Genomic DNA, 13,613 nt, shown 5'->3' with positions numbered 1-13,613 from the left:
ATATATATGTATAACTGAATCATTATGCTGTACACCAGAAAGTAATATAACATTGTAAATCAACTATACTTCCATTTTTAAAAAAGAGGAAAAAGAAAAAATAGTCTATATATAAGTGGACCTGTGCACTTCAAATCTGTGTTGTTCAGGGGTCAACTGTAGTCCTCAGAGGGCAGGCATTATGGGCGTACTTCTACCACTGTATTCATTTATAAATACTAAGATACTCAGCAGTTCAGTAACACTTGAAGTAGTTTTTAGTATTTTCTGTGAGATGAAGGAAGGATGAGTGGTTGTTTCTGTGCTACTGAAACACTTGAAAATCCCTATGGATTCTGGTGGAGGGATTGGTGGGTTTTGGAACTAACTTCTCTGGAATAAGGAGGGTGATGTTCTGGTTCTTCTGACATTTTGTTGCTCTGCTTTTGTTCTTCCCTTCCAATAATTTATTTTTTAGAGCAGTTTTAGTTTCACAACAAAATTGAGAGGAAGGTACAGAGACTTCCCATATGCTCTCGCCTCAACACATACATAGCCTCTCTCATTACCACTATCACTCACCAGAATGGTAGATTTGTTACCAAGGATAAACCTACAGTTACACAGCATAAATTACCCAAAGTCCGTAGTTTACCTTAGTGTTCACTGTTGGCATTGTACATTCTATGGGTTTGTCATACATTTGTCCATCATTCTAATATTAGAAAGAGTCTTCACTGCCTCTATATTCTGCCTACTTATCCCCCTCTTCTCCATCCCTGGAAACCACTGATTTTTATACTGTCTCCATAGTTTTATCTTTTCCAGAATATCATATAGTTGGAATCATATAGTATGTAGCATTTTCACATTGGCTTCTCTCACTTAATAATATGCATTAAAGGTTCCTTCATGTCTTTTCATGGTGTTGATAGCTTATTTGTTTTTAGCACTAAATAATATTTCATTGTTTGGATTATCAACTTTAATAATAAAGTAGCCAGTTATTTTACTAGCAAAAGTGAGTTTATTCAGGAGTGGCCCGAGGAGTTGCAATTCAGGATATGCAAACTATAGCAGAGCAGAGGCAAATCCAGAGAACAAGGGGAATTTGCTTTTACAGGGAAAAGAGGGGAGTTGGGAGGGACTGTGAAAACCAGAGAGTCCTTTGGAGGAAGCTGGGAGTCCAAAGTATGTAGGCTTCTTATTGGTTGGGCTTCTACAGTATCTAATTGGCAGGGCTGTTGCTGGATGGAGAGTTTTTTCTTCCTGCTGGATAATAAAGTAAGCAACGCTTTCTTGTCAGAGGTATAAATAAGTGCATAGCTCTTCTTAGTTGGACTAGCTGATGATGCATGGTAGGGCATGAGCTTCTCCCTGCAGATCAGCCCCAGTTTTAGCTGAGGTTTCTTTAATTTCACAGTATACCTCAGTTTATTTATCCATTTACCTACTAAGGAGTGCCTTGGTTGCTTCCAAGTTTTGGTGATTATGAATAAAGCTGCTATAAACGTCCATGTACAGGTTTTTGTATGGACATAAGTTTCCAACTTACTTGGGTAAATATCAAGGAGTATGCAATTGCTGGATTGTATGGTAAAACCGTGGTTAGTTTTGTAAGAAATTGCCAGACTCTTTTCCAAAGTGGCTCTACCATTTTGCATTCCAACCAGCAATGAATGAGAATTCCTGTTACTTTACATCCTCACCAGCCTTTGGTGTTGTCAGTGTTTTGGACTCTTGTCAGATTCTCTAATTAGGGGTGTAGTGGCATCTTGTTTTAACTTGTAATTCCCTAATGACATAGGATGTTGAGCATTTTTTTCATATGCTTATTTGCCATGTGTATATTTTTTTTGGTGAGGTATCATTTAAGATCTTTTGCCCATTTGAAAAAACAGGTTGTTTGTTTTCTGATTAAGTTTTGATAGTTTTTTTTGTATTTTGGATAACAGTCATATCAGATATATCTATTGCAGATATTTTTGTCCAATTTTTGTCTTTTCTTCTCATTCTCTTGACGTTATCTTTTGCAGAGCAAAATTTTTTCATTTTAATGAAGTCCAGCTTATCAGTTACTTATTTTATAAATCATGTCTTTGATATTGTATCTCAAAAGGCATCACCATACCAAGTCATGTAAATTTTCTCCTGTTGAGCTGCTTTTATGCTATTGCAGGCATTTCAACCATAGTTTCAACTTTTGGGGTGGCAGAAGCTGACATATGACTCTAGGAAGGCAGAGGGAAGTAAAGAGAAAATGAAGAAAAGGGAAATCCCACATCACAGACAGAAACTATTTTATTATAAATGACCGTTCTTTCTTTACTAAAAGTCAGAGAACCTGAAAGGTTAATCATGATTGATAAATATCTTAGTATAATTAATAACGTTGAGTGTATACATGTTCTCCAGTAAGCCTTAAGAGACATTATAGAAGACTTTGGTTTAAAGGGGGAGATTTTTATTTTCTGGCCTTTTTCTGCTCCATTTCTCATAATAGTCCAGGTGGATTAAAACACCACATTTCATAAGGCTTCAAAGTAATTATTTTGATGTTATAGCTACTCTTATGTAAGTTTAACATTCTAATAGCATTTTTATCCATTATATTAAACTTTAATAGAATATTTCAGAATTTAGGGAAACCTATTGAGTAGTAAATGAAAATGAAATAAAAATATTATTATAGGCATACCTTGGAGATACTTCAGGTTTGGTTCCAGACCACTGCAATTAAGCGAATATTGCAATAAAATGAGTCACATGAATTTTTTGGTTTCCCAGTGCATATATATAAAAGTTATGTTTACACTATTAGTGTGCAATAGCATTATGTCTAAAGAACAATGTACATTCCTTAATTAAAAATATTTTAGTACAAAAAAAGGCTGTTCATCATTTGACAACACAGGATTGCCATAAACTTTCAATTTGTAAAAACCACAAAAATCTGTGATGTGCAAGAAAGTGAAGTGGACTGAAACGAGGTATACCTGTACTGAATCATTAACTTTAGAAGGTCTCTAGTGTGTTTACTTCATTTCTCCAGTAGAAACTGAGATCTAAAGAGATCTTAGTCCATGATATGTGTATAGGTATGTCTCAGGAGGGCTCTAAGACCCTCCCCCACACTGGCTTGATGATTCACTAGGAGCACTCACAGGACTCAGTTTATAGTTCTACTCATGGCTATGATTTATACAGTGAAAGGGTACAGATTAAAATCAGCAAAGGGAAAAGGCACGTGCGAGAGACTCCAGGGGAAACCAGCCATGAGCTTCTAGAGTTCTCTTTCAGTTGAGTCTCACAGGATGGACTTAATTCCCTAGCAACAAGTTGTGGCAACAAGTGTTAAAAACCAGGGAAACTTGTTAGAGACTTGATGCCCAGAATTTTTAGCAGGGGTTGAGCACGTAGGGATAGTCTGCCTAGCATGTACCAAAATTCCAGACTCCCAGCAGGAAAGAAAGTATTCAGCATAACTACATTGTTTCTACAGACAGTTTAGGTACAGTGAACCTGTACCTAATCTGGGAGGGTAGGAACTCTCCTGAAATCCAAGTTCCTAGGCACCAGCCAAGGGCCAGCCTTGTAAGCAGGCTTTTGAAGGTAGGCAGTTAGGTCTGCTATTGTTAAGTCTTTTCCGCATTCTGTGTGTGTGCATGTACGCAGCATTTAGCATATAGTGTGCTCTAATTAAATGTTAGCTGTTTTTATTTATTATAGAGGTTCTTCACTGATTACTACTACTACTATTTGTGGTCTTCTGCATTTCTGTAAGGTAGGTTTGGCCAGTATTTTAATTTCCGTTTGATAGATGAGAGCAAGGCAAAGAGAAGCTTTGGTATTTCTAAATACTCATTTTTTGCAAGCCCATAGTGGGGGAAAAATGGAATTTTTTTTTTGCTTTGCTGACATTTCTAGAGGGTGTTACTAAAATAGGAAATAGGATTAAATATTTAAGTTAATGTCACATTGGACCAATTCACAACCTATTATTCCTAACTGGTTTTGTGTTCAAGAGTTACTTTGTTAACTATGTAAATTTTGAGCTTTTGGGCATGATGCCAGTTAATGTAGCAAAGTCTTGTTGGGGGAAAAAGTCACAGAGTGACTATTTAGCATTGTATTCTTTTTTTTGTTGTTGTTGTTTACTTTGTTTTTTCCTTTTTGTTATGGTTTATTACAGGACATTGAATGTAGTTTCCTGTAGCATTTTGTATTCTTAAAGCATTAAATATCATTAATCTTAATCCAAGAGTAAGCTGATCTATATCACTAATAATATTGGTGAATGTAAGTTAGTACTCCACTTCTACCCCTGCCATTACCTTTTGCTCTCAAATGAGTCAAGGCATAGTAAGATTTCAATTAGTATCCTGAGTTCCTACTTGCTCTTGTGTATGAACTTTGAGATTTCTTAACGAGTATCCCAAAGTGAACTTAACTTTTCATACATGTTTCAAAGCAGCTGGGGCATTATCTTTGTTTTTTTTTTTAAATTTAAATTTAATTTTATTTTTTATTGAAGTTTAGTCAGTTACAATGTATCAATTTCATAAATCAGACCAAACTACCATTTCTTTATCTCACCAACACCAGAGACAATTTTATAGTTACTATGCCACTCCACTGCTAAAATAGTTTACAAAGTGTTTTCATTCTTAGTATATTCATTTGATCTTCATAATTGCGTGTCATGATAGGTATTATTCTGATTTTACAGAAGAGGAAGTTAAGGCTAACCTATCCAAGACTCTGGAAGCTTCTAAGTTGGGGATTTGGCTTTTAATTTTGTAGTATTTACACTATATATTGAAGATGTTGAGCTCTTTGGACATTTTCTTCTAAATGCCAGCAAGAACTATTTTAGAGAAAGCAAATTCTCCAACAGTAAGTAAAAATCAATCATTTTTACCAGGCTATCCCTAAAATATTTTTGGTCCCTTAAGTTGGATAGTAGACTTATTAAAAGCCTGAATAAGATTATGCTACTTATGTTGCTCCCAAATAAAAATATTTAGTATCTTTAAAAGAAGACATAGAAGAATCTTATACTTTGTACCAGAAGAAACTATGACAGAATTTGTTTTTGTATCTTGGCCTGAAGAATGTCCTTCCAAATATGATACAAGATGCAGAGGCCACCAAAGGAGAAGCTTGATAGTATAACTACATAAAAATCACCGCTATAAGCAAAGTCAAGACATGATAAACTGGGAAAAGTATTGCTATTCATGTGACATGAGGGTAATTTTCCTTATATAGAGAGAGCTTTAACAATAAAGAAAAGGTAATTCCAACAGGAGTAAAGGAGATGCATATACATTTTCTATCAAAGGAAATACAAATTACTTAAACATATGAGAAGTACTCAATTTCGCTCATAAAGTAAGTACATAAAATACAGAATTTCACCTATTAGACTGGCAAAGCTAAAATTTTCAATACTCATTTTGCTGGAAAGGTGTGAGGAAATGGCACTGTCATGCATCGCTGGTGGGACTGTAAGTCCGTATAGGCTTGAAGGGCAATTTGGTTTTGTCAGCATTACAGAAGCACATATTCTTTGACGTAGCAATTCTGATTTCAGCAATTTATGGATATACTTGCAGACAAGCAAAATGATATATATGAAGATCTTTCATTATAAGGATTGTTTTAGTAGTCTCTGGAGATTTAAACTCACCTGAATTTCTCTATCTCGGTCCTCCTTTTTATTCTTAGTATTAATTTGTCTTCTCTCTCTCCTTTTTTTCTTAACCAGTTTTAATACTTTTGTTTATTGGTCATCTCATAGTACCATGTGGAAAATAGAATCAGCCAGTGTTGTTAGCTTTAATCAGCAGAAATCTACTTTGGCAAATTTAAGCAGAAAAGGAATTTATTGAGAAAGAATATTGGGTAAGCCAGGGTAATCAGCCAGGTAGCTAGAGAACATGGCTTGGGAAATGGCAGCTAAGATCCAAGAGCAAAGTCTGTATAATATGAGTTCTTTGAAATGTTTTTGCAACTTCTTTGTCACTTATTGTATTTTCAATTGTTCTTTGTTTGCTTTCATATATATTTTGTTCACTGGGTTCATACATGTATACAAATATATATATATTCAAGGTTGTTAATTTTATTGTTCAATTTTTCTGTATTTTTATTACCTTTTGATCTGCCTGATCTGTTTTTAATTGTGGTATGTTAAAATTTTTTTACCATAATTTTGGGTATATTAATTTCTCTTATTTTTTGCTCTGTTGTAGGTTCATACAAGTTCATAATTATTATATCTTCTTGATGGGTTGCCTTTTTCATCATTATGTAATATCTCTCTTTATTCCTGTTATTTCTATTTCTCTTAATTTTGCCACGTACTGTTTCTGTGGCCTTGGGCAAGTCATTAACCTCTCATTTTCCTTATTGTAAAATGAATAAAATACCTGCCTTATAAAGTTTCTGTGACAATTCACTGGGAAAATAGATATGAAGTACCTGCCATGTAATAGTTTCTCTATAAATGGATTAAAATTCTTTTTTGCCTTAAGGGCTTTGTTTTACCCTCCCTTCTTTCCCTCTTCTTTTAAAGCAGCTACTTTTAAATACTATTTGCCTGTAATTAGAAATGTGCTTAGGGATATGATTAAAATACTCATCAGGCCTTTGTTTTTTTTTTTAAGTAGTGAAGGTGATGGAGTGTTAGTCTCCCAAACCCAGGGTCTAACAATTCTCTAGTTCTTGGAGTTCTGCTTCTCTAGAGCTTTAAGTTAATTTTCTGCATCTGCATTAGGTCCAATGTTTCTGAGTATCTTCCACATTCTCTGGTGCATATGAGTCTTTCTAAAATAGTTGAGATGAATAAAAAATTAAAAAATAAAATAGTTGAGACAACTGAAAAAGGACAGAAGTCAACTTTTTGAAGAGCTTACTTTTCTGCAACAAATATTATCAACCTGAATGGGATATAGAGTAGAGTTATTAGTAAGTCTTAAAATAAATACTGTGCTTAAATCACTGAATATACATAGGGTATATAGAAGTGTCATGAACATTTAAGGAAGCAGAAGTGTGTACTTTCTCCTTTTTGATAGCATTTAGGACTTATCTTTTATTCCTGTTCTTAACTTGGATTTTTATCATCTCTTTACATAACCAGTGTGTATTTTGTGCCTCCTGTGGGCCTGGATATCTCAGATTTAAAACTATATATAGAGAAGGGGAGAAAACAGAATTTCAACCAAAAAAACAGTATAAAAAGTTTAAAAGTATATGGCATTTATATATCGTAACCAGATAGTCAAGAGTTAAAAGATACAGGACTTTAGAAAGATAAAGTTGTGATCGGTCTCTGGAGAACCTTGAGTGACATATTGAAGAGTTTTGACTTTATACTATAAGCTGATCAAAGCCACTGAAGGCTTTGAGGATAAAAATTCAAGTTATGTACAGAAAATATTTATAGATTACATGTAGGAAAATATTCTGGTGCAGTGTTGAAAAAGAAATAGAAATAGTATTATGAGTAAAACTTTAGCTAATTTAAAATATTGCTTGGTAACACTGAACTAAAACTACAGTTTTCCTTGAGGTCTTTTAACATGGTACTTTATCAGTGAGAGCCTTCTAAACTACTCTGGATGAAATATATTTTTTCTTCCATTCTACGTTTATTTTCCTCCATAGCCCCTAGTACCGCCAGTTGTATTAACACATACACGCTTGCTTGTTTATTGTCTGTTCCATCCACAAGATTGTAAGCCCCATGATAGCAAGGACTTTATTTGTTCAGTGCTCCTCCCTGGTGCTTAGAACTGTGCCTAGCTTATACCCTTTAATAAATATTTGTTAAATGAATGAATGAATGAATAAATGAATATGCAAATTAGTGACCACAGTTTTTATGTGGTTTATGATGTGGGGGCAACAGTAGGACAAGATCTTGGTTCCTTCCTAGAAAGTTTTGTTAAAAAGTGTTTTCCTTTCCCTTTTCTCCAGAGTTTATATTCAGAGCACCAATCAAATTAAGCAAGCCTGGGGAACTTTGTGAGGAATATGAAAGCCTGAGAAAGGTATAGTATACATATTATTACTGCCATTCATTTTCTTAAAGTAGATGGCAATAATGACATTAAAGAATGCTTAGTGGAGATTTTGATTTACTAGGGGTTTTTAAAATTTACAATGCAGAGCCTGTCTTTTTCCACTCCACCTTTTACTGGTCCAGTTAGATTTTGTAGCTATAATGGAAGTAGAGTAAACCTTAACTAAGAACTCCTTTTTAGCTGTCCTTTCAAAGATGAAAATGTAGCTCACAGGGCCTGTCACATACCTGTTGCAAAACTGGCCACCAAGAGGTATTCTTGGCATTTAAGTGTTAATTAAAAGCTAGCATTTAAGCTTTAATAATAATAGCTTGTATTATTTTTCCTTATCTTGCAAGGTTCCTCTAATTACAAGAAGCTGGTATTATCTTTTGTTGCTTTCACTCTATTAAGAACTCCAGAAGAATGTAACTTAGGCCATTAAGGGGGTAGTGGAATAATTTTCGTTTACCATTGGGAAAGCTTTTAGCTTGTCCACATCATCTTTTTTTGATGTTTTCAAGCTAATTGTCTAGAAATCATTTGGGAGAATTAAGACTTGAAAAAGACTCCTAATAAGAAGTATACTATAAGATTTGGGTCGTCCTTCCCTTGCACTCTCCCTCACCACCATCCCCTACTCACGTTCATAAATGATTAGATAATCATTCTACATGTAGATATTTATTTAATACTTTATACAGGCAAATAATCCACTTAATCTGAATCAGACATCATCATGAAAGATGTGAGACAATAACATTATTGTGGCATTCTAGACTGAATGAAAAATATAGGTATTTAATAAGGTCATGTTAAAGAGAAAAGATTAGAAAACTGCTTAATGACTGTGTATTCTTTGACCTCTTTTAAATGGGGGTGTTACATGTTGACTTGGGTTGACTTTTATGTTGTTATTGTGGAGTCTTTTTTGGTTTTTGTTTTAAATCACTTTCAAAGCTTGTTTCTACATAGAAAGAAATTATTCTCAGGGGACACATCAAAAGAACCAAAGTTCTCTTAAATAAAATTTCAGAATATGCAGGTATTTAGTTTCAATGTAACTTTTCAGAAGCTTGGAGAATATGGAAAATTTAAAGCTATCAGCTTGAAGGTAAAGAAAAAACAAGGAGTTGGAAGTAGGAAAAAGTGGTAAAGCAGAAGGCACAGTGGGCATAGAGGCCTTTTCACTCTAATGGGAAAGACAGTAAATAAGCAAACAACTATTCAATATATATTAATAAAATAGAATAAGAAGAGTTATAGGCGAGTGGAAGGGAAACTTGAGACATAAAAGGACTGTTTTTTGAGAGATGGCAACATCTGAGTTGCTAACTGAAAGAAGTGAGGGAGCAAGCCAAGTAAAGGTATGAGGTTTGGCTGAATCTGAGCGTGCAGGTGTTGGGTGGAAGCGGGGAATGGAGATTTGGTAAGACATGGGCTGGGAGAGTTAAGAAGGCCAGATCAAAGAAGGCCTAGTTAACTGGTAAGGAGCCTAAACTTATTTTAAATGTGTTGGGAAGCCAGTAATATGATCTGACTTACACTTTTAAAAAGGTCTGTGATTGCTGTGTGGGGAATAAACTGTAATGGGCCTAGGAATTAAGAATAGTAGAGACCCCAAATTTATGACTCAAATAAATTAGGAGTTTTATTTTTCTCAAGCAACAACAACAAAAAAAACTGGAGATAGGCTGTTCAGGTCTGATATGGCAGCTCCATGACATCAGGGGATCAGGCTCTCTCTTTTTTTTTTTTTTTAATTTAGATGTCTTCAAGTGTGCCTGTCTCCCTTGTGGTGTGAGATGGATGTCCTTCTCTAGAATCACATCTAGACAGAAGGCTGAGGCAGAAGGGTGTATGTCAGCTGTATTGGGTCTTTTAAAGAGCTTTCTCCAAAGTCCCACTCAGTGACTTCACCTATTTTTATAGTTCGCTGTCACAGACTTCCTTTAGCTGCCAGGGAGTCTGGGAAGCTTAGTGTTTTAGCTGGGTACATTAACTTCCTAAGTAAAGTCAGGGTTCTTTTAGTAAGGAATGAAAGAATGGATATTAGGTAGGCAGCTAGCTGTCTCTGCATCACGGTACAAGAATGGAAATAAGACTAATTAGGACACTTTTGGAGTAAGCAATGTGTTGAGTTTAACCAAGGTTAGGGTTTTGCCAGAAGTGAGATCGAGGGAGAGGTGCAGTGGACTTGAAGATGTAACAAGGAAGTTGTTGTAGTTTTGGACCATGGTTATTTAAGGAGGTTATTTAAGGAAGAAGTTGAGGGCATGAGAGACGCATGGACAGTAAGAGTGGGAGAGTCAATGGACTGGAACTTTTGATGGTGATACGGAATTGTAAAAGTAGGGTCACTAGCATACAAGTAAAGTTGAAAAGCTAGGAGGTGGTGAGAGGCTTAAAATTGAGACTTGGAGGTGGTTTAGTTGTTGAATGTGACAAGGTTTGGGTTATGACTGTGGGAGAGATAACTGAAGTAGGATGGAAGATTTATTTAGAAGGAAGTGAAGAAACAGATTATACTGATATTGAAATCTTCAGAAATGATCACTGGAGTGGCTGCGCAGAAACTTAGATGCTAAGTTTTTCTGTGAATAAGGGGAGCTGACAGATGGGTAGATAGGTGACTGCAAAGAAGGATTGTGGGTATTATAGTCTGATGGTAAATACTTCAAAGAAGCTGGGAATTTTGAGGAATAATATCTATTCTGTAACTTAAAAAATTTTTTTTACTAACAATGTGGTTTTGTTGGTGGGGGTTGGGGGTACTTTCATATAGATACTTTTAAATTCTAAATGATATTTCATAGTATGGATGAGGCATAATCCACTTAACCATTCTATTATCATTTAAATAATCTGCTGATTATTTAAATTGTTTTCCATTTTCCCCAACAGTGAAGAGATGTTGCACTAAACATACATGAACATATCTAAGCAAATGCTTCCTTTAGGTTAGAGTCCTAGAAGTGAAAGTGCAGGGTAAATGGTATATACATTTTGTATTTTGGTGGATATAACAAACTGCCTTTAAAAAAGACTTTTTCAGCTTAACCCTCTCACCAACAGTAAAAGAGTTCCTTTACTTTAAATCTTTGCCAAACCTTTATCATTATTTTTAATATTCTACTGTCTGCTAGATAAAATATCTCATTGTTTTAATTTACACTGTCCTGACTACTAGAGAGGAGCATCTTGTGCTTACTGGTCGTTAATGGTTTTTCTGTGAATTCCCTGCTTATAACCTTTAGATGTGGAAGCTCATTCCACAAATACCTTTTGGGTATTTGTGATCTTGATTGCTAGTGGCATGCTATTTTGTTGTTGTTTTTCTGTGCTTTTATAGATGTATTCTATTAAAAAGAAGTTTTCTGACACAGGGTTTTAAGTAGAAGGAGAGTATTAGCATGTGTTCAGTTCTTCATTTGGGCTACACTGATTGAGGGAAGAATTTTGTTGTATTCATTCTTGAATGTAGATATTTTTGTCTGCAGTAAATATATATTGAAGTGAAAAAATAATTTTTAGGGAGAAATTATTTCAATATTGATCTCTTCATGGTTCTAATCTATGTAAGATTGACTGTTAGTTACTTTGTCTTTTAAAACAATTGATGCGTTGCTATAAGTTCTGTTTATTGGTTGCATTAAGCTTATTATTTATACCATTATTTCTTCTGCTTATACAATTTGTTAAGTGCTTCACTTTGACTACATGGTTAAGTAATAGTTGCTCTATGTTAGAGTTGGGAAACATGATCCATCATGCTTTTGTTTGTCTTCTTTGAATCATTAGACAGAAAGGTTGAAGGTGGGGGGAGGATAGTCTTTGCTTCTAGACTGCTTTTCTCCCTGGTTTCTATAGTGGGAAAGATGAATTGCTTTTGATAATTCTGTGGATCACATGAATGGTTTAGGCTTTCTCTGAGTTAGTTTACTGACCTATCCATTTTCTTTTATTCTCCCTCACCACTGTTTTTGGTGGAGAATTTGTTTTTGAGGAGAATTTTCTCCCCATTGCTGGCTGAATTATTCAAGTAGTAAGCATTGCAGTTCTTAGTCCTTAGCCAGAGCATAGAGTAATCAGATATAGTCAGTGGGTTACTGAAGTGAGTAATGACTCTACAAGGCAGACATTAACTTTTCTGAAGGAATTTTTTTTCAAGGTAAGTAAACTTTTAGGGCCTAATTATCTTTGAAATTATATATCTTTATGTTTCCTTTTATTATCTTTTTGCATTAACTGTAAAATATAATGTACTTTATTAAAACTTGAACGTTCCACGTAAGTCTATTTGGCTATGCAATGAATGCATCATGAGCTGAATGCTGAGCTGGCCTTTCCCTTATTTTTTAAATTTATTAATTTTAAAAGAAGCTTGTATTTACGTAAATATGTTCTGTAACACCATGGAAGCAGCAGGTTGTTTGTGTGTTGAAAAAATTTTTCCCAATTAGATTGTAAAATCTTTCAAGATGGATCTGTTTTAGTCTCTTTAACTCTCCACCACATCTAATATAATATCTTGCACTTGCATATTTTTTTTTTACTAGCAAATGTTTTACTTTATTTTTTTAACATTTTTTTATTGATTTATAATCATTTTACAATGTTGTGTCAAATTCCAGTGTTCAGCACAATTTTTCAGTGATACATGGACATATACACACTCATTGTCACATTTTTTTCTCTGTGAGCTACCATAATGTTTTGTGTATGTTTCCCTGTGCTGTACAGTATAATCTTGTTTATCTATTCTACAATTTTGAAATCCCAGTCTATCCCCACCCTCCGCCCCCCTGGCAACCACAAGTCTGTATTCTCTGTCTATGAGTCTATTTCTGTCGTGTATTTATGCTTTGTTTTTGTTTGTTTGTTTGTTTACATATTTATTACATACTGATTGAATTGAGTTGTTGATCATCCAGTTTTAAAGCCCCTTCTTTTAGAGAAATGACTTGAGCAGGGATATACAACTGTCTCATGATAGAACCAGATGTATTTTAAGATTTCTAGAGTTCTTTTTACCATATTATTTTCTCTTTTTTTCTTCTTCATCTGAAATGTTAATATGTAATCTTTGAGGAAATGCCTGCTTTTGGCATGTGCTGATGCACCTCTTTCTTGAAAAAGAAATAAATATAGAATCTCTTAATACATCTATAAGAGCAGATAAGCTGTATGGTCCTAAGAAGGAAAAACTCTCAAAAGAGTATGTTTTAATTTTGACTGCATGAGGGAAGAACTTGTTACCTTTTAGGATGTTCAAAATCTGGAAATGTTAACCTAGTTTTTTTCTTCTTTTGCTATTTACAGCCACCCAGATGAGGAAAAACAACTTTATCAAGTAATGTGCTTTTCAAAGAAAAACAACATAATTTGGGAAATTCAAAGCATGATCAAATTTAATTAGAATAGCAGGTTATTTAGATTACATCTTCAATGTGCTGTTTTTCCTTGTTTCTTTTATTTATGAGAGATGATCAGTAGTTATAAAATTACTATATTAGTATAATAGTTTATGTGGTTTAGAGACTAATTTAAATAAAATCATTT

General features: G+C 34.4%; 1 protein-coding gene across 1 annotated transcript in view; it reads left to right on the top strand.

Moving 5' to 3' along the window:
• The window catches only part of RNF169 (ring finger protein 169), an 83,496-nt gene that overhangs the window by 17,816 nt on the left and 52,067 nt on the right, over nucleotides 1-13,613 (top strand). The window contains exon 2 of the mRNA XM_072969231.1: nucleotides 7,966-8,039. Within this exon, the coding sequence (XP_072825332.1) occupies nucleotides 7,966-8,039 (74 nt within the window). The remainder of the gene's footprint in view (nucleotides 1-7,965; nucleotides 8,040-13,613) is intronic.

The sequence above is a fragment of the Vicugna pacos genome, chromosome 10 (assembly GCF_048564905.1).
Source record: "Vicugna pacos chromosome 10, VicPac4, whole genome shotgun sequence".
NCBI classification, from domain to species: Eukaryota; Metazoa; Chordata; class Mammalia; order Artiodactyla; family Camelidae; genus Vicugna; species Vicugna pacos.
Note: the sequence above shows the minus strand (reverse complement) of the source record. Positions and strands in the feature narration are given on the sequence as shown.